Below are 20,463 nucleotides of genomic sequence, written 5' to 3'. Positions count from 1 at the left end.
GTAAGGCCGGCGGGGGGCGGCCACGGGGTCAGGGCTCCCTGCCTGCTGTCAGCCCCGTCCGGGTCAGTGGTGGGCCTGGGGGCAGGGCCCGACACCCATCCCCGCGCCCTGCCTGTCCACACAGGGACGTCATCAAGAGGATCGACCAGTCGGAGTTTGAAGGTTTTGAGTACATCAACCCGTTACTGCTGTCCACCGAGGAGTCCGTGTGAGGCCGTCTTCTCTGCCACGGACACGTCTGTGAATGACCCCTTCACTCTATCCTTAACCACAGCGCATGCATGCCAGGCCGGGCGCGAGGCTCCAGGCGCGGCCAGGGAGGGACACTTGCCGCAGAGACCGCGGACGGGGCGTCCAGCCGGCCCTCCTCGGAGCGGAACAGTCTTGCGTCTGGGCCCGCGCGGCCGGCTTCGAGCTGGAGGAATTTGCTTCGTGCCTGGGCCGCAGAGGAGCCGCGGTGACCGCGTCCAAGGGAGGAACTGCCCGATTCTGAAGGTGCACACTTTCCACGGAAACAGAACTGACCTGCTCCGCCAGGAGAGTTAGCCTGTGATGTCCTGAGGAATAAAATGTGCCCATGATGTCGCAGCCTCCCGGTGCCTTTTTTCTGTGTCGGCACCTGCCCCGCCTTGCGGGCGACACCCACGTGGGAGGCGCTGGAGCGGGCGGGGACTGGGGACGGGAGCCCGATTGCTGGGGGGCACCGCAGTGAAGAATTTACAAATCTGCGAGGTTTGCTAAGTCCCGGTAAGTTTGTGTCGTTAACACGTAGGTCACACGCACGCGTCTCTGTCGTCAGGGTGCTCGTGGGCAGGCGGCGAGACCGGACCCCGGATTCTAGCGCTGCTCACCAAAGCCCCCCGGAGACCAAAACAAGGGAGGAAATGGAAAACGAAATCTGCACAAAATATTTCTGCAAACGCCAAGCAGTGCCTATGTGACCTCTTGTATCGAATCTTTGAAACGGTATTTTTGTCGGTAATAACGATGCTCAGAGTTAGAAAATGTAAGAAGGTCCGTGTGTGAGTGCCCAGCCTTAGTAGTGCATCTGGAGACCCACGGACGTCCTGCACATCCCTGACGCCGTGCTTCCCGCAGCCAGTCGCCTGCACAGGGTGCACGTGTCCCTCCGCCACCCTGCTCGGGTGAGCGCCTTACAGAAGGGGTTCTGAAGGAGAGAACGCCCCAGGGGCTCTCAAAGTCTCTACCCCAGGAAGTGTGGCTGGAGGCGTGGGCAGCATGGGAGGGCTCCTCGACCGCCCTCAGGACCCCGCGTCCCCGCACACCCTCCCAGCAGTCTCTGCCATGTGGCTGGTGGTTTGGGGCAGGAGGCTGTGGTACGGAAGGTGGAAATGAAGGGGTGCGTGTATGGCACCGCCCCTGTCCTCCCCTGAGTCCGGCAAGGAGCCGACTCATACTCAGGGCGGGACACCGCGTGGGCACCTGCAGGACCCCCGACCCCAGGCCACCCGAGGTCTCTGGACATCCCCCCCCACCCCGCCCTCCGTTGCAGGGTGACCTTCCTACAACACAGAGATGTGTCTCACCCAGCACTTCAACTACAGCCAAGAAAACTTGTCTCCAAAGACTGAAATGAGGGATCCCAGAGCAGATCCCGAGCCAACTTCTGGGTCTCACGGGGCTCACGGGCGGTCAGTCGGGACTGGGGAGCAGAGCCCTGGAACAGGTGGGGTCACACGGGGAGGGAGAGCCCACCGTGTGTGCGGGAGAGAGAGCTGCGAGCCCCCCTTGCTACTGGTGGGGTCATTTTGCTACACTGGGCACAATGCCAGTGTTTGTCCGGGTAGAAGGGAGCCCCAGATCTGCAGCGATGGAACCAACCAGCGGCTCCTGCGCAGACATGTGCGGGGGGCGGGGGGGGACGCTCGCAGCTGCCTGCTGTATAAGGAGGTGAAGGCAGCACCACAGGGGGGTGGGAGCAGCGGCCCCGACATTCGCGAGTGGCCCAGGGGGTCGGGATGATCCGTGGACGGAGATGCCGTGGCTGTGGCCGTGGCCGTGGTCGCCTGCGGTTGGCGGGCACACCTGCCACTAGCGGTCTTCCTTCCGCAGCCAGAGTTCGTGTCTGCTACTACGTCTACTGAAGACCAGGGAACGCGCACACTATTATTTCTTATAAAAGTAGGTGTTTTGGGGCGCCTGGGTGGCTCAGTGGGTTGAAGCCTCTGCCTTCGGCTCAGGTCATGATCTCAGGGTCCTGGGATCGAGACCCGCATCGGGCTCTCTGCTCAGCGGGGAGCCTGCTTCCTCCTCTCTCTGCCTGCCTCTCTGCCTGCTTGTGATCTCTGTCAAATAAAAAAAACAAAACAAACAAAAAAACCTGACTTTAGCGTTTCAGCTTCGCGTCAAAATTGCAGGGCATCTGCAGGGATTTCCCACATTCCCCTGCCCCACTGCCACCCTCCCCTCCTAGGGGCCACGTGTGACGGACCACACAGACCTGTCCTCATCCCCAGGGTGCCGGGTTCACGTCTTGGGGGCGCAGTGCGGGTCTGGGCAAGAGGACACGTGTCCGTAGTGCAGCCCGCACAGCGGAGCCTCGTTGCCCGGACGTCCCACGTACCTGCCCTCTGGTGACCACTGCCCTCTGGTGACCACTGTCTCCTGTCTCCGGCTGTGCTTCTTCCAGAAGCCCCTACGGCAGGGGTCACGCAGCACGCGGTCTGCAGATTGGCACCTTGCCCTCGGTGACACGCAGTTTCCTCTACGGTCTCTGCTCGACCGCTGACCTGCCCCCTACCGCCACCGCTCTGCGGCCACCATGGAGGCCGTGCAAGCCCAGCTCTCCCACAGTCTGCGGGCTGTCGGCACGGGGAGGAAAATTACCTCCAGACGCTCTCGTGCCCCATCTTCCACTTGCCCTGGAAGCACAACCACCCCCTGGCCGGTGCGTAATGTTCCGGCATGCTGGCCTGGACCCTCCCCTAAGTCCCCGCCTGCCCAGCGGTGAGGGGTCTTGGGCCCAGGCGGCCAGCACCGTGGAACGAGCGGTTCATCCGGGGAGGCGAAGCGCAGGCGAGTGGGGTGTGCGGAGGCGGGAGGACGTGCGACCCCGCCGTCCAGCTGTCCGCAGGGGTGGCCTGTTCCGCTCAGCAGACTGGGCTCCTCCCCCCGGGGCTGGGGTCCCTCCGCCACGCACCTCTGTCCGCTTCTGACGGCAGAAGAGCACACTGCTTGGCGAGGCCAGAAACAGAAAGGAGCCCGTGTGTCAGTCCCGACACACACACACTCCAGGAGTCCACATTTTATATTTTTTTTATTTTTTTACACTTTATATTTTTTTAAAGATTTTATTTATTTATTTGACAGAGAGAGAGAGAGATCACAAGTAGGCAGAGAGGCAGGCAGAGAGAGAGGAGGAAGCAGGCTCCCCGCGGACCAGAGAGCCCGATGCGGGACTCGATCCCAGGACCCTGAGACCATGACCTGAGCTGAAGGCAGAGGCTCAACCCACTGAGCCCCCCAGGCGCCCCGAGTCCACACTTTTAATACGCGGCTTTCAAGGCGGAGGACATGGTTCTGGCCGAGGGCCTGGGCCTCTGCACGGGCTGGGCTGGCGGGCACGTCGGCTCACCACACCACGTCTTCTGCGCTTTCCGCCAAGCACTGAGCAAGGTGGCGATCGACGTCCAGACTGCGAGAGGGAGGAGTCAGTCATCCACAGGCAGGAAACGGCTGGCCACACGCCGCCTCACCAGGGCACCCGCCAGGGGCTCCTGCCCTCCCCTGGTGTAACCACCACACCAAAGGCCAGCCGGAGAGAACCCCATGACAGTCTCCAAAGCCAGTCAGAAACGGGGGACGGGGGAGGTCCAGGGGCGGCCACGCGATCCAGAACAGGTCAAATGTCTCCATTAGGGGACACGTTCTCAAGGCTCACCCAGGTGCCCACGTCTGAGGCTGGGGGGGAAGGGTGCCTTGTGTCTGCTTGGGCCTCCTGGGGCCTTCGGGAGCCCACTCGGCTTGATAACCTCACGGCTCCCAGCAAGCTGCTTGTCCTGGAGCCCGAAAGCCCACCTGGTGGCTCCCTGACCAGGCCTCACGGTCGAGGGTGGCCCTTTCTCAGTCCCCAACCTGCCCACGGCTGGGGCTCTGTAAGAGGGTCACGTCCTCACCTATAAAACCCACCCCACTTGGCACCCCAAAAAGGAAAAGCACAAAGACTGGGGCCCCAGGAACATGACCAGGGTCCATCCCGAGAGGTAGGGACAAGAAGTGGGGGGAAGGGGGGCATGCAGCTCAGGCCTGAGATTGGTTTTCTTGACGCGGGGAGACCAAGCCCCCTCAGAGATGGGGTTCAGTGAACCTGAGCTGCCATCCTACAACTCCGGGGGCACTGAGGCCTCTCGGTGTCCAGTGGGGTGTGGGGCAGGGTCTAGATTCGTGGCACAGAGCACTTTCCAGCCCTGGTCTCATCTGACCCCATCGAGGAGGGCGGGCCAGGCAGGACTGTCTCCGGTGTGCTTGAGAACCGTGGATGGGCAGCTTTTGTCCGTGCCGAGTGGCAGAGCTGGGGTGCTCAGCAGGACTGCTGGGGGACACCCTCCACAGAGAGGCCGAGCCCACCGGCGGTGACCAGCAATGCTCCTTGTGTCCACCCAGCAGCTGGCCTGCCCTCAGCCCCTTGGCCTCCTGCTACCCCGACGCTCCCGACGGACCCAGCCTCCCTGTACCTCCCCAGGTTCGGCAGCGTGGATGATGACCCACCTCGCACTGGGACTTAAACGTCCCCCACAGCCTCTGCCCCAGACCGAGCACGTGTCATGGTGGCCGGGGCCCCATCTGCACCCTACGGAGCGGACACCAGTCCTGCCCCCGCGGCTCTTCCCAGGTGGGCACCCTGGGTCTCTGCAGCTGGAGAGCAGACCCCCCTCTGCTGCTGTGGGTCCCATGGGACCCTCTGGGACGCCTCCGTGCCGTGACCTCACAGGTGGTCTGCCCAGTCGGCGTCTCCCTACCCGCAGACATGACCTTTCCTCTGCCCGTCTAGAGCCATCCTGGTCAGCTGGCCACGCTCACTGGCCAGAGTGGAAGGGCCTGTCCCTGGAGCATCACTGCAGACAGCGTGGGCCACACCACCGCCTCTTCCCCCGCTGCTCTGGGCGCCTGTGCCCCTTCCGGTGGCCACGAGCTGCCCTTTCAGAATCTAAGGTTGGTCCCCATGCTCCCAAGTAGCTGGCCGCTGCGTGCCCCCTCAAGGCTGCCCTAAGAGTCTAAGGGGTGAACAGGTCATCTCGTCTGCAGTTTCCAGATGGCACCCCGCGGTGGGGGGTTGCCCTCTGGGACCCCCCAGACCTCCCCTACTAAGAGAACTTGGTCTCGGCAGCCTCCCACCCCAGCTTGCCCTGAGACGGCCGCCTCACCGTCGCACGGAAGCCCGGTGTGCGGACACGGGAGACCGGCCCGAGAGCCTCTCCCGACGGGACCGGACGGCGGCCCGCGGGGGCTCGGTGCCGGTACGACGCCAGGCTCTCCTCGCACACATGGGACGAGACTCAGCTTCCGGCTTCCCCAGCCCCACGTCAAGTGGCCCGTGGGGGTCTGTCTCCCCAACCGCCCCGGTGGCTTGCAGGCATCAGGGAGGCCACAGAAGCCACGACCGCAGCAGCAAGTGGCTCTCCAGGGCGCGGGGCCTCACCCCCGGCGCGCCCACTGCGTAACCGCCCGCCACATCGCGGACTAAAACCGACCTCTGAGTGACCTGAAAACACTGCCTTGAGGATAACGGTGGGCGCGTCCCACAGCACCGTGTCCCCAAAGCACACATGCCACCAGAAGCCATCAGGTCACCAGTCGCCCCCGCGGCCCGTCAGAAGGGCTGAGCACGGCTTCAGTCTCTGGCTCGCATGTGTCTCATGTGGGGCGCCCGGCTGGCTCAGTCATAGAGCATGTGACTCTGGACCCCGGGGTCATGAGTTCAGGGCCCAGCTTGGGTGTAGAGTTTACTCAAAAACATTTTTTGAGGGACGCTTAGTTTAAGCATCTACCTTCGGGTCAGGTCATGATCCCAGGGTCCTGGGACTGAGCCCCAAGTTAGGCTCTCCACTCAGTGGGGATCCTGCTTCTCCCTCTCCCACTCCCCCTGCTGTGTTCCCTCTCTTGTTGTCTCTAGTAAATAAATATTTTAAAAATAAAATTTTTAAAATAAAGGATAATATATATCAAAAAAGTCCTAAGAATCACTAAAAGCTGACGCTTTTCTAGGGAAAGTCACAAGCTGGTAGGACAGCTTAGTTACCCTGCGCACCTGCTACGTGAGACCTGCCCGGAGCCCAGGCAGTCTCCTTGCCCCAGGGTCCCGAGCATCCCACCAAGGGCCACACCTTTGTTTGCAATGACCCGTGTCCCCCCAGTCTCCCCAGTCACGGCAAGGACCTGAGGGGTGTGTGGCCCCAGCACCCAATCCCGTGCAGCCACACGGAAGAATGTGCTACGTGTGGATCCAGACACGCCGCAGCCTGGACCCCACGGCACCAACACCTACTTCGGAAAACAATGAGGCAGTCTGCCAAGCCTTAACTGAACTGCTTATAAAACTCAAAACGGGAACTTTTTTCTCTCTGATGTCTCTGTCGTCGGGAGTCTTTTTTTGCACTGGGCAGAAATGCCGCATTCCCAGCACAAGCCCCATCCAGAAGAGGAGGAAAAGGGGGCACCCTGAGAGCTTCTGCCAAGAAAACAAATTTCCCTCTAGAGCCTGCTGTGGCATCCTCTGGCCCCGGGATTCGTGGACTAGCGGTGAAGCAGAAAGGCCACTACTTTTAAAGAGTGTTCTCGGCATTCTCAGAACTGGCCAGCGGGACTCGCAATTCACACCCATCCCAAAACACGAGTACGCGCAGGGGGCGGTGCAGGGAGGCGCTGGGTCTGGAAACGTTTTGCAAATATCCTGGTGCTCCCGTGGGCCACTGAGCCATGTCCTCCAGGCCCGGCCTGTGGCTCCGCCTGCTGGGGCTTCACCCACACGCTGTCCCCGTCCAGGACAGCCACCGTCTCGCCCAAACCAGCCCCTCCCGCCTCCCCAACCCTGGGCTGTGGGGCACAAGGAGAAAAGCACGGGGGTACTGGGCTCACCCCAACACCGGGCTTTCAAAGCCGGCTCCGGTAACAGCAGTGCAGCTGGAGAAGCCGACACGCAACCAGAACTGGACGCGTCTCCGGTAAAAGCAGCACCTAAAGACCTGTGCGAGCACGTTGTGCGCTTACCCAAGCCCCGGCTTTGACGGTGTCTGCTGTGCCATCAGCTGGGTCGCCCTCCTCGTCCGGGATGGTGTTTGCTTCCGGACAACCAGGGAGGCGGCCTGTGACCTGCACGCCACCTCCCAGCCACAGGACATTTGCAACTGGCCCACTTACCGAAAACTGCCGTCCGCTCGCTATACCCGCACCCGTGACCCCCACACCGGCGTCCCTAGCTGTGTGACACGTAGCCCACGAGCTGGGCACTCTGGGTTTAACAGCTCAGCAACACTGACTCCGCTCCCCTCGCTTAAAAAAAGATACGAAGAGGGACTCCTGGGCCGCTCAGCCAGTCAAGAGCCTGACTCTTGGCTTTGGCTCAGGTCATGCTCGGGCTCCACGCTCAGCAGGGAGCCTGTCTGGTCCCTCTCCCTCTGCCCCCTCCCCAATCGTGTGCACTCCCTCTCTCTGTAAAATAAATACATCTTTTTAAAAAAAAAGAATATAAAGACATACAATGAGTTCTTGACGTAAAACAGCATCTCCAGACACACAAAGTCCTCATTTTTAAAACCCATCCCCTATGAAAATTCAGGTGGGACGCTTTACACAGGAAACTGCTTGGTGACCTGAAGCCCCAGAGGGGCCCTGGAGGCGGCCTCAGCCTGGGGATGGCCGCCACCACCAGGGTCCCTGAGACTCAGAGGTGGGGCTCCCTGCACCCCTGCTGCAGAGTCGGCTCTGGGGAGACTGCAGCCTGGCCCCGGGGCTCCAAGGGACGTGCGAGAGGGGGACCGGCAGACCCGTACACCCGCGCCGTGTGGCGAACGGGGTCAGTGGCTGCGGGGCTGCGGTCAGAGGAGGGAACCGAGGTCCGGGCGCACTCACCCGGGGGCGAAGTTGGCCTGGCACATGGGGCAGCTCCGCAGGGTCGGCGCGGCCTCCCACAGCTGCTCCCGGGCGCCAGGGGTCCCGCGGGGCTCCGGCGCAGGGCGTCGCTGCGGGGACCGGGCCGGGGACCCCGAGCGTCCCCGGGCCCCAAGGAGCACGCGGTAGGATCGTTCTGGGCCCCCGCCTCCCCTCGGGGCCGGCGGGAACGGCGTCCAGGAAAAGGTGCGGGCTCCCACGGTGAACACCTCGGGGGGCGCGCTGCGCTCCGGGCCGCCGCCGGGCTCCTGCCGAACCGGGTCGTCGGGCCGCGTCACCGGCGCCTCCCCGGCCAGGGCCCCGCCCCCTTCCACGCCCGGCCGCCCAGAGGCCCCCGCCACGCACCGGGCCGGGGAAGGCGGGCAGCGGCGGCAGCTCTCCGTCGGGGCTCAGATCCGCGCTCGCGGCGCGCAGCAGCTCCGCCCACGGCCGCGCGCACTCGCCGCCGTCCCCCGGGAGGGGCCCCCCGCGGCCGCTGGGGGTGCGGGGAGCAGTCAGCGGGGGCCCGGCGGGGAAGAGGGGTTGGGGGGGACAACCCCGAGGGGGCGGGCGGGCGCGGAACCGAGTGGGGTTCCGGGAAACACGTGGGTGCGCGACCCTGGGCCCCAGAGCGGCCGGGGGACGCGGGCCTCCTCTCCCATCCCCGGCCAGCCCCACCCCATCCCTCTCTCCCCCCCGGCTCCGGCCTCACCCGGCCCCCGGGGACGGCCTCCGGCGGCGTAGCCCGGGCCGCGGCCTCCGCGCCGCCTCCATCCGCCCCTAGCCGCGCGTCCGGCGGAAGTGAGAGACCCGCAGCGGACCCCGCCCCCGCAAGCCTTCCCCCCCCCGCCCCGCCCCCCGACGGGGACCCCGCCCCCCGCGCCGACCTCCCGTCTGAAGTACGCCGCGGACCTGGACCCGCCCCCTCCCCGCGCGCCCCGCCCCCTCCCGTGTCAGCGCTGGACACCGCCCCTGGACCGCCACCCCACCGCGCAGCCCGCTCCTCGGGCCCCGAGGCGGCCTCCCCTTTGGGACGCTGTCGGAGGAGAAGGAGTCCTGACCTCCACCTTGGAGGGGACGGAGGCCGCCGTTCCTTCCTGCACCGGAGGTGGGACTGAGGTGGGGAAGGCCGGGCGGCCCCGGGGGCTGACTTCCAGCTGAGACAGACTTGCGGGTCGGGGGGGACCCATCTCCTGCTGTGGTCTGGAGGCTTGGGGTCCGCAGAGTCTTGGGAGGAGGAGCTGGGCGTGAGTCGGGTCGCGGGACCCCTTCCCCTTCTGCCCGGGCAGCTCCCCTCAGCTGGAGCCCACCTGCCCCGCGGCTCCGCCGTCTCCGCGGCACCGCTCAGCTCCCGGCTTCGGTTTCCCGCTCCGTCCAAGGGGGCTCGGCCTGTCCATCTCAGGACCGTTGTGTTTCCCTCTAACGGGAGGAACTTGGTTCTCGCAGTTAAGAAAAGGAGAAGAGAGGCACCGAGTTCCGTGTGGCCCGCCAAGGCCGGCGTCCTGGGCCAGGGGCCGAATGGCGGGGGTCCTCCGGGTTCAGGGCCTGGGAGGGGATTCCCTGAGACTCGGGGCCCAGGTGCTCGGTCCAGCCACCACTCGATCCACCACTTGGTGGCAGCAGATGCCCAGGCACTCTCGGCCGCTTCTGCTCCTGCAGAGCCCTGCCGGGTGGGCCCCAGGGTGACCCCCACCCTCACCAGGGCTGCCGTGTGCAGGGGGCTGGGTGGCAGGGACTCCCCTCCATAGACAAGCAGATGTCACTGGCGGTGCTGGGACCCCTCGGGTCTCCCCAATCCCAGCAGCTTTGGGGCTCTGCACCCTCTTCCTCAGGGGCTCCCACAGCACTGATCCAACCTCCTCACCTTCGCCCCTCCGCAAGCCACCGTCCTGCCCTCCTCCAGTCCCAGGCCTTGGGCACCCCCTCACTGCACACTCCAGTCCAAGGGCCCCCCATCCCTGAGTCAGCATTGTTCTCCGTGGTGCTGAGGTCACCCTGCATCCAGTGGCCAGTGCAGACCTCCACAATGGGGACGGGCTCGTTCACCAAACACTCCCTGAATATCTCCCTACGTCAAGGATTGTTCTAGATTCCGGAGGCCTCCAGGGGACGGAGACCTTGGTCCTGGCCAACCGGAAACAGGCCCCACGTGCGTAAACGAGCGAGTCACCACGCAGGGTGGTCCCAGGAGCCCCCGAAAGAGGTGGCCTGCAGCCGGGCCTGCTCCCAGGAAAGGGTGCCCCAGATGTGAGGGCTCCCGGGTGGGGCTCGGTGCGGGTGTCCGGCAGACCCAGGACCACCAAACAGCTTGTGTCAGCGGCTCCCAGACATGGGCCTGTGGCCTGGCTACGGCTTCCGCAGCTTCAAAGCCTTAGCCGGGTGCCCACGGGGACACTCAGAGGGAGGAAGGCAGAGCCGGGCCTCAGAGAGTCAGTGGGCCCTCCGCTCCCCGGCCATGCTGGGAAGGCGCGTGGGGACTTGGTGCGAGTAGCTACTGCTCCTGAACGGGGGCTCCTGGAGATGGACACTGGGGTCTTCAGAATCCCCGCCACTCCTGCCCCTTCCCGTCCCCTTCTCTACAGGCCTCACACGGCCCCACTACCCGACTGAGAAGGGCAGAGCAAGGCATTGGCATGGAGGGGTCCCAGACGGGCCACAGACGAGGGCCTGGGCCTGAAGGAGCCTGGCTGCCGCCTATGGCACAGAGGTGGCGGGGGGGGGGGGGCTGCTCCTTGCCCTGAGCCAGCCTGGGGGTCCTCGTTTGCCCTGGATGGCCAAGGGCGAAGCTGGGACCCCCAGGCCAGGCCTGCACTCGCTGGCAGAACAGAGGCCCTCAGGGCCTGGTCTTCTGGGGGCAGCCGCGCCAGAGCCCTGCGTACAAGCTATCCCCCTGGGGGGCTTCTCCTCTCTGGTTTCATCCAGCTGCTGGGGATTAGCTCCCCTGTTAGGGCCGGACCCAGGGCCTGGGGTGCTTCCACGGAGCGCGGAGCTGCGGGGGGCCGTCAGGAAGTCCCGCCTGTGCCACCCCCCACCCCAGCGCTCGCCGCCCCTGCCGCCCTGGGGCCTTCTGGAGCAGAGCAGAGTGTGGATGAAAGGGCAGACCCACCTGGCAGCAGCTGTCTCCGCGCCACCGGCAAGACGCTGGAGGCTGACCAGTTGAGCGGGCTGGAATGGCTGAGCCTGCCACCGGGACAGGTGCTGAGTGGGGCTTCCCTGGAGATTAACTTCGGATGGGGACCGCGGCTGAGCCCAAATTCCTGTTTGCAACGACCATTTCAGCCAGGCCCCATGGGGCAGAGCAGCAGGTGATCCAGGGGCCAGGGTGGGGATGCCCGCCCTGCAGCCCCGGGCAGCCCACTCTCCGCTCCCCCGGCTTTGTCCACAGGGACAGGAGGAATCTGTGGGTGATGACCTAGACCCCCTCCCCGCCCAGGTGCCTGTCCCAGGACTGGACGTGTGCGGCCAGCTGGTCAGGGGCCTGTCCCAGCCCAGCACCTTCCACCCAAGGAGCAAATGTCTCGGCTCCCAGTGCTCTCAGAGCCAAGGCGGGAACGGGGTGCTTGCTCCTTTGGCCAGTGCTAGCCCCAGGAGCCCAGCAGGTGCCCCCCGGCCGCCTCCGCTTCCCAGCAGGGCTTGAGCCAGGCAGAGCCATTAGCCTGATCCTGGCCTGGAGCCAGCTGCAGTGGCCTGAGCCCCATTTAGCTTCTCTGCACCCTCCTTGGTATTGGGGGTCCTGGGTCAGCCATCAGGCCACGGTACAGATGGGGTCAAGATGGCGAGGATGGACAGACGGGGACTGACGCTGGCAGGCGTCACCTGGGAAGCCCTGGAAAGCAGGGTGGCCGTCCAACTTCTAGGTGACACTGGCCGCAGGCGCTGTGTGTGCTCACGGCGGGGGGCGGGGCTGCCACCGCCTGGGCCCTGTGGCCCTCAGGGCGGCCCAGCAGCGCCTGCTCACCAGGTGAGGACAGCCTCAAACATTGGGCTGCCTCCTCCCCAGAGTCAGGCCTTTGGACGAGTCTAGCTGGCGGGCGACACTGGGCCACAACTGCCAGCCGGGCTGTGCCAGGCCACAGCATTCGCGGGGGTGCGGAGGGCCAGGCAGACAGGCGGGATGGAAACGGTTGCCTGGGAAATGTGGCAGGACCCATGGGGCAGTAGGGTGGGGGTGTGGGGCCCACTCACCGGTTCAGGAACCAGAGGCTCGCAGCTTCCTCACGGCATGGCCTCGCCACGGGGCATGGGCATCCGCGGCCGAGCCCCACCAGAGCTCACTGGGCTCAAGCCCTGGGCCGGCACAGCCTCCAGCTGCCACCCCAAGAGCCCCACAGCCAAGGAACAGCTGGGGAGTTGGCCCGGGAGGGATGGCGGCCCTGTCTCCATGCCCCGTCCCGGCCACCGCCTCTCTCCCGAAGCCCCCCTCTCCCAGCGGTCCTCTCAGAGATGGCCGCGAGGTCCCCGTCTGCCCCAGCATCCACACCCTTCTCCGCTGTTGCCCTCTGCCCAGCCCCCCTGGTCCTTTCTCTGTCCTGGTCGAAGTCTGCAGCTCAGGCTTCTGCCCTCACTGTGGCCTGCAGGCGGTAGATCCTGCTGGCCCTGGGGCTCTGCTCTGGTGTCCCCTCCACCGAGAAGCCCTCCTGGCCCAGCCAAAGCTCCTCCACGAGGCCTCCCTCCGCGTGGTGGGTGCTCCTTGGTTTTCCTGCCCCACGAGTGGGAACTGGAGGCTGGGGGTGCGGTGTGCCTTCCCAGGATGGGGAGCCCACACTCTGCACCCAGAGCATCCTCAGAACCTCAGGGGACCAACGCAGAGGGACCCAGATTGAAGTAGCCAGCCAGTCCTGAGGGTGACCCGGGGTGGGGGGAGTGAAAGTCAAGCAGAGACCAAGCTTTGGGGATATTGGGGGTTAAACAGCGTTGAACGAAATTCCGTGTCTGCTGGGAACCTGTGAGCGCGACCCAGTCAGGAAGCCAGATTTTTGTAGATGGAATCTGGTTAAGATGAGGCAGCCCTGGGTTAGGGTGGGCCCGCGAGCCAGTCGGACTGGCGTCCTGGCAAGAAGAGGGGAGCTTGCACACACAGCCACGAAAACACAGAGGCTGGCCGGAGCCCTGCAGCCGCGAGCCCAGAAAGCCCGAGGGGGCCGGGAAGACCCTCCCGGGGCCTTCCGAGGGAGCCCCGCCCCTCCCGTACCCTCGGCTTGGACTTGTGGCCTCTGGAGAGGTCCTGTGGTATCAGGCTGCCAGTTCCGGGCCCTCGTGCCACAGGCCCGGGATGCTCTCCTGGCTGCCAGCACCAAGGACGGTCTGGGCAGCTGGAGGCAGCTGGGCAGCCCGAACCCCCCTCTCTCATTCCCCCCTCCCTGGGTCCTGCCAACCGTCCCGCAGAGCAGAGCCGGCTCAGCTTCCAACCCACGTGTGTCCTGGGCAGGGCCCAGGACAGGCGATCCTGGGTCGGAGCGCTCCCGGAGAGCCTGGCTTCGGCTCTGAGGGGATAAGGGGAGCAGCTCTCCCCGTCGGCTGCCCGCTGCGGCCGACCTGCCCACAGGGGCCTCAACTTCCTGAGACGCCAGCAGGTCCCTGTGCCTTCCAGGCCCCAGACCAGAACCACGGCCGCCAGGAGCCGGGGCTGTGTCATCCCCATGTCTGTGTGGGAGAGCTGGGACCTGGGAAACTCCCATCTCCTCCCCTGGAGGTGTGCTTGGGCTGCCTGCACCCCTGGTGTGGCCCACAGTGCAGGGGGCGCGTCTCTGTCATCTCGTCTCTGTCTCTGGCGGAGGAGCTCCTGGGCCCTGGCCTTCCCTCCTCCCAGACTCTCCCTCCTCATTCTCCCTGCTCCTCCCCTTCCCTTCCTCCTATCCCCTCCCCTTGTCCCCTCTGCTCTCCTCCCCTCTCCCTCCTCCCCTCTCCTACCCTCCTCCTTTCTCCCTCCTCCTCTCCCTCCTTTCCCTCCTCCCTCACCCCTCTCTTCTCCTTTCCCCTCTGTCTCCCTCCTCCTACTTCTTTTCCTCCCCCACCCCTGGCCCTTTCCCCTTGTTCTCCCCCTCCTTCCTGTCTTCCCCTAACCCTAACCATCCTGCTCTGCCCTCCTTCTCTGTTTAAGGGCACAGAGGCCTGGGCCCTGTGTGGTGACACAGAGGCTGGGGCAGAGGTCAGTGATTGGCTATTTGACCTCCCTGGCAATGATAGGTAGAGGTCTTTGGGGACGGGGTGGGGGGCACAGGCCGGGAGAGCAGCTTCTTTCTTACCCCGTCCCCAGGAGTTATGGACCCAAAGTTATTTCATAATCTGAGTCTTACTGGGACCCTTTGGCCAACCAGAGGGCCAGGCTGCAACTAGGGGTCATAGGGTCATCAGCCTGCAACCCGGTGAGGTACACCAGTCCCAGCAGAGGGTCCGTGTCTCCCCCTTCCACTTGCCAGGTTTAGGGCAGGAAGCTGGTGGGGCGGGGGTGGGGCAGAGGGCCGGGCCGGTGTTCTGCCCCGAGACCCTTGGCTTCACCCTCCAGGAGGCAGGAGCAGCCGGGACCCCCCCAGGGCCCACACCCGCTGGGCTTCTCCTGCGTCTGCTGCCCAGCCCTCAGACTCAAAGGCAACCCTGCCCCCTGAGGATCCTGCCTGAGGCCCGCAGATGTGTGGCCAGTGGGAGCCCAAGCCGGGGGTCAGCACCCAGGCAGGCAGCCACCCCAAGCCCCCTTGGGCCGCTGAGATGGGCCTGCCTTCCATCCTGCGGCCCGTCATCCCCCCTCCCCACCCCCTCCCTCCAGCCCCTAAGGCACGGATGTATGGCGGAGGGGTCCTGGCCAGAGCAGCAGCCCAGGGAGCCAGCCAGCCCCCTAGTCCGAGGCACCTTCAGGCCCATCGGGCCACTCCAGGGAGGAGGTTGGGGGTGGATGCCAGTGTGAAAAACCCCGGGGATGGGGAGGGGAGGGAGAAGGGCCCTGCGGTCTGGGACATGTGTGGGGTTGTTCTTGGGCATATCGGGGGCAACCCCCTCCACTCCGCGGAGTCCTGCCCCCACCCCCAGTCAGAGCTGGAAGGACTGAGGGAACCACGGAGGCCCCTCCAGGCAGCCCCTCTCCTCCTCTGAGGCCTCCCCCTTTTCCCACAGGGAATGCTGGCCTCTCCCCGACTCTGCTCACCCACAGCCGGGCTCAGGTCTCTGCTGTCGGTCATCCCACCCAGGCCGGGCAGCTGAGTTGGGGGTCCCAGGCAGCTGAGTCGGGGGTCCCAGCCACCGCCACACATGGGTGCCCCTTGGGGGGCAGGCTTGGCCTGGCACAGTCCACCCCTTCAGGGAGGGGATGTGGGTAGCTGGGGTCTGAGCAGCCCCTGGCCTCCCAGTGGTGGGACTGGTGGCCCCACGCCCTGCCTGGAGTGGAGGTGGGGACAGGTCCCTGCTTTCTCAGAGCCCTGCCTGGTGGTGGATCGGAGCCCGGGGCGGGAAGAGCTGCTGGGCCCCTCCTCTGCGAGCTGCTTCCCCTCCCCGCTCCCCTCAACCCTGCCCTGGGAGCAGCTGCCCCAAGGGGCCCAGAACCTCAGGCCATGCTCACATCGGGCCCATTTGCCCACATCCAGCCCCGCAATGGAGGTGCTGCTGTTCACCCCATTTACAGACAGGCCTGCCGGGGCCTGAAGCCCTCTGTCCCTGTGTCCCAGACCACAAGACCATGAGCACAGAGCTGGCACTTGAACCCAGCCCTCCCCCACGGCCGCCCAGGCTCCAGGTCTCGCTGACTCCATGGCAGCCCGGGGCCTCGCATAGGAGGGACTGAGGGCACAGCATCAAGCGAAGTGTGGGGTGCTATGGGTACTCAGGAGACCCAGCCCAAGGCTGGGCAGACCACGAGGCTCATTCCTCCTGTTTGGCAACTCCTGAGCCTCGGAGGTCCCCCTGCCAACCCCCCAGACCCTTATGGAATGACTGTCCCACCCAGGCTCTGCGCCCAGGCCAGGCTGCCCCGCCCCGTCTGCCGAGGTCAACCTCCTGAGGCTGACACCCAGCAACCCCAGCTGCCCGGGCCCGCTGAGCCGCAGCCCACAAGCGTGGCCGGCGACCCTCCTGCACCCCCAGCCCCGGGGGCAGCAGGCCCGCCTCTTGCAGGCCTGTCCTGGCCCAGGCTGCGGCCCAAGAAGACCCTGAACTAACTCAGGCTCCCCACAATCTCTATCTTGAGGGGGGCTGTCCCCCGCCAGGAGGCACACTAGGACGGTCGGTGCCCCTCAGGGAGCAACTGCTCTTCTCCACCGGACGAGAGCGCCTGGCTTTGGGGGATGGGCGGAACAAGGAAAGAGCCACCAAGCCAAGTGGACTGGGAGGACGCCACCGAGATCCTGGTCTGCCACGGCTCTCGGCCATAGGACCCCCATGGGGACAAAGAGAGGCCCTGGGGTCCTGTCGCTGCCCAGCAGTCCTCCCTGAGGGCCACACACTGGGGGGGCTTGTGCCCCACAGAAATGTCTTTCTCACGTGGCGGAGGCTGGAAGTCAGACCAGGCGCTGGCAGGGTCAGCTTCTAGTGAGGACCCTTTCCTGGGTGACAGGAGACCAACTTCTTGCTGTGTCCTCACGTGGAGGAAGGGGCGAGGGAGCTCTCTGGGGCCCCTTCTGTAAGGGCTCTAGTCCTGCCTTAGAACCTACTCACCTCCCGCAGGCCTCAGTTCCCCAACCGGAGGTTAGGCTCCGATGTAGAAATTTTGGGGGACGCGCACGTGCAGACCGACTTGGCCCCGGCTAGGCCCCCAGGTGCGTGGCCCCCAGGTGCGTGGCCGGCTGCTACCGAAGGCAGGAGCGGGGCCCTAGATGCAGGCTTCGACGTGCAGTCACACGCACATCGTGGAGGGAACATCCTTATTCCGTCCCGCTCACAGGACAGGTCACAAACCCGGAATTCTCAAGGAGAAAGTTCAAGCTTGTCTTTAGTGAAAGGACAGGGGCTGAGGGGAAAGGGGCTCCCTTCAAGCATTTTCCATCGATGCGTGTTACTCCGTGAGGGTGGGTCCCCTGCTCTACCTGGTCCTGGGGGCCCACGCAGCAGGTCCAGGCCCCCCAAGGTTAGAGCCAATCAGCAAAAACTCTGGGGTTGAGGAGGGGTGCATCTTCCCCTGGGGAAAACGCATGTTGGTGGGAAATATGTCGTCTTAGATTTGCGGAGTGGCTGAGGGGTGGGGCCGGCCTCTGGCCTGGTGCGAGGAACTGGGCCCAGCTCAGGGCAGGCTTCTGGTGAGGGAGACAGGCAGACCCCATGGACCATGGGGACCCAGGGGGGCCTGTCCCTGACACAGGGTCAAGCAGAAGCCTCTCCCCTTGGTCATTGGGAGTGGAGCCCTCCCCGGCACCCCTCAACCTTCTCGGGTGTGGCTGGTGGATGCCTGGAGCCCGGAGACCGCAGGGTGGGAAGGAGGGCCGCCCGGCAGGGCAGAAGCGGCTGCAGACGCCCACCTGGGGGCCCTGTCCAGGCTGCGGCCCCGCCCCCGCCCCCTACCCCCTCTCCCCGGTCCCGGTCCCGGGCTTCACCCTTTCATCCTCACTTCCTGTGCTCAGGCCTCAGGACTGCGGGGTCCCAATGGCCACAGAAGTTGTGTGTGGTTTGCATGTTTGCCCGTGTGCGTGTCTGTGTTGCTGTATGTGTTGCGTGTCTGCGTGTGTGATGTGTGTGGGTACTTGTCTGTGCTTTCTTCCCCAGAGCTGGATCCCAAGGATCCTCCTGACCAGGGTGTTTCCCACAGGGGAAACTGAGGCCAGAGGGGCTCCGCCGCATGGCTGGTATGTCTTCTAGGCATTTGGCCTGTAGCTCCCGCTCCCACGGGGTGGGTGCCGCGGCGGGCCCCGGCTCCCAGGGCAGGTCCCCAGGGGGGCAGCCGTGGTGAGAGCCCTCAGACCCGCCTCCCCCGCCTTCCTCCCTCTCAGCGGTGCCCTTGCTCCCTGCCTCTCTCCCTCTGCCCCCCTGGCAAGCAGATAGCAATCCAGACTTGTTAACTTCTCTGCTGCAGCCCTTCCAAGTTAAACATTACTCACGGAGACAAGGCCGCTGGGCAGCACTCGGCCTGGAGGTGGGATGGTCTGTGGAAGGTGCTGGGCGGAGGCCTCTGCCAGGCCTGTGGCCACAGGACCCTCCCTGCGGTGTCTGTGGGGCCGGGGGGCGGCAGGCCGGGCAGCCTGCTCCCCGTACCCACGTCCCTCCCACCGCACGTCCAGCTTTGAAGGTCCTGGGCAGGGCTGTGGGCGGGGGTCCCTGGGCAGGCCGGGAGGGGCTTCCCAGGGACCACAGAGGGGCATGCCTGGGCCAGGTGAGGGCCCTCCTCTTTGCCTGTTCCCCCAACCCCGTGGCAGGCCAGGGGCAGGACTGGGAACAAAATGTTCAGAAGAGTAGTCTCGGCTGCTCCGAATCGATTCTCTGCGCCCAGGCCTCAGTGCTCCCAGCAGCCAACTGGGGCTGGGTGCTGTTTGCTGAACTTCCCTCCCGTTCACCCCACCTGGCGGCTGTTCCGCCCTGGCCTGTCAGTGATGGGCTGTGGGGCTGGGGGCCTCTCGGGCTCAGAGCAGGGCCTCCCAAGACCCCCTCCCCTGGGGGAGCTAAGCTGGGGGTGAGCAGCTGGCTTAGTAAGTCATCTAAGTGCCCCCCATCCCTCCTCCTTACTCCCCTGCCCCCGCCTCCCCGGACCTCAGCCTGAGCAGAACACGTCGGCTGAACAGAGCTCAGCCTGGGGGCCTCCCGTGGGGCCTGGCAGGGGCCCAGATGGTCGGGTCAGGAGGAAAGGGTAAAGGCAGAGGCAGCCCCAGGAGCCTGCCCGTTACATAAAGACCTCGAGTGAGAAGGGTGGAAGGGCAGAGCCACGCAAAGTCCAGGCAGGGCAGCCTGCGGGTGCTGGGGGTGCCGTCTCCCCAACTGTTCCGGCGCCACGAGCTGTTCATCCTCGAATTTCACACCATTCGTGTGAAGTCTGCTCTCCCGCCCTCCCTCTCCAGCGGCTCCCAGGATCCCGCATGCCCCTTTGTGTCCTGTATGGACAGAGCCTGTTGGAACAGGTGTTTCCCCAGACAAGCCTTGTCCACCTCCTGCTAGGGTTACCCCCACTTCGGGAGGCACGGCAGCCTGCCCCGGGCCCCTGCAGGGCCTCCCCCAACTCCGCGCCCTGGGCCACAGCCCGTGGGACAGCGAGGCCCCTGGGGAGGGGGCAGGTGGGAAGGCCCACCTGCGCAGCCAGCGGCGCTCCCCGCACGCCAAGCTGTGAGTGTGTCTGTGTGGGGCTCCGGAGACAGGGCCGCCCACCTGCGTGCCTCGTGCCCGGGCCTGCGAGTGTGCCTGCCCACGTCAGACGGGGCGAGTTGGGGCTTCGTACCTCAGATGGAGCAGGAGGACAGGAATGTGAGCCTCGAAAACACCTTCTTCAATACTGTTTCTGGGAGCAGAGATGGAGGCTAACAGCACGGCGGTTGGGCGTCTCCTTTGCCCTTCTGGATGTCGGCAGGACAGACTGCGGCCCTGACCCCCTGACTGACCGAGGCCAGGGGCGGCACACCCCCACGACGCCCTCTCTGCCCTCCCTAGGTCACTCCTTTCTTTGAACCCCAAGCCCCGTGTCTGCTTTCAGGGAGGGGGAGACTGCTGGGGTGGGGCTGGGGTTTATTTCGTTGTGGTCCCTTGGGGTGATGGGGAGGAGCAGACTCTGCTCAGGGGCGACCCCCGCATCCCAGCAGGCCCCGTGGCGGGCCCACCCAACCTGGTGGGCTGCTGGCGGGAAGGGAGAGAAAGGTCCTGGTCTGAGCAGGAGGGGTGCCCCCAGGCAGCTCTTCCCACCCCGCAGGCCAGCAAGGATACTTCAGCCACTTCCGCTGGGCAGACAGCAAGTTCCCAGTGCAACTAAGCACCCCCCCCCCCACGACCTGAGGTGTTTCTCCAGGAGGGGCCCGCACTCCCACCAGGTCCCAAACGCCCTCGGACTGTGTCGGGGCTGATGACGGACCTTGGGCTGGGCGTTACAGGGACGGCTGGGTAGTGTGACCCTGACAGACAATAGCCTATTGATGGACTGGAGGAGAACTGGCCCCCCGAGAACGGGCCACAGCCCCCTAGTTCAGCTGCCCAATCAGGACCAAGGTGTAGAGCATGTGGCCCATGACAGGCCTGGACAGGGCAGCCGGGTGCGGGAGGGGACCCCAGGCCCACCGGCACAGCCCCAGGGCCTCGGCCGACCAGGCCACAGGCCCTCCCAACACCGCAGCCACCTCCGAGGCCCTCCGCCACGGTCCCCGCTTTCTGATGAGGGAGCTGCGGGGCCTTCCCAGGCCAGACAGGCGGCTGCCCGGGCAGCCAGCGAGGCCTGGCGCCGGCCTGCCCCTGCCTCCCCAGCCGCTAGGG

At 65.4% G+C, this 20,463-nt stretch overlaps 2 protein-coding genes across 2 annotated transcripts in view; one reads left to right on the top strand and one right to left on the bottom strand.

Moving 5' to 3' along the window:
- The window catches only part of LOC111154565 (protein kinase C zeta), a 106,914-nt gene extending 105,446 nt beyond the window's left edge, over nucleotides 1-1,468 (top strand). The window contains exon 18 of the mRNA XM_022514214.1: nucleotides 125-1,468. Coding sequence (XP_022369922.1) covers nucleotides 125-212 — 88 coding nt within the window. The 3' untranslated portion in view covers nucleotides 213-1,468. The remainder of the gene's footprint in view (nucleotides 1-124) is intronic.
- A 1,984-nt stretch (nucleotides 1,469-3,452) lies between these two features.
- LOC111154853 (Fanconi anemia core complex associated protein 20) lies at nucleotides 3,453-8,889 on the bottom strand. Its single transcript, XM_022514789.1, has 4 exons — nucleotides 8,819-8,889; nucleotides 8,473-8,725; nucleotides 8,089-8,375; nucleotides 3,453-3,655 (listed from the first exon to the last, which is right to left on the bottom strand). Exons 1-4 carry the CDS (start codon nucleotides 8,878-8,880, stop codon nucleotides 3,592-3,594), a joined length of 666 nt encoding a protein of 221 aa, XP_022370497.1. The 5' UTR covers nucleotides 8,881-8,889; the 3' UTR covers nucleotides 3,453-3,591.
- Nucleotides 8,890-20,463: the final 11,574 nt, after the last annotated feature.

Source organism: Enhydra lutris, unplaced genomic scaffold, assembly GCF_002288905.1.
Source record: "Enhydra lutris kenyoni isolate GAN:26980312 unplaced genomic scaffold, ASM228890v2 scaffoldscaffold38, whole genome shotgun sequence".
NCBI classification, from domain to species: Eukaryota; Metazoa; Chordata; class Mammalia; order Carnivora; family Mustelidae; genus Enhydra; species Enhydra lutris.
Note: the sequence above shows the minus strand (reverse complement) of the source record. Positions and strands in the feature narration are given on the sequence as shown.

Bases quoted from the DNA above. Each gene is read 5' to 3' on its own strand.
- LOC111154853 (XM_022514789.1), bottom strand. From the start codon at position 8,880: ATGGAGGCGGCGCGGAGGCCGCGGCCCGGGCTACGCCGCCGGAGGCCG. The intron at 8,376-8,472 runs GTGCGTGGCGGG...CCGGTTCGGCAG, and splicing joins TGCCCGCCTTCCCCGGCCCG to GAGCCCGGCGGCGGCCCGGA. The intron at 3,656-8,088 runs GTGAGTGCGCCC...TCCCTCTCGCAG, and splicing joins CAGGCCAACTTCGCCCCCGG to TCTGGACGTCGATCGCCACC.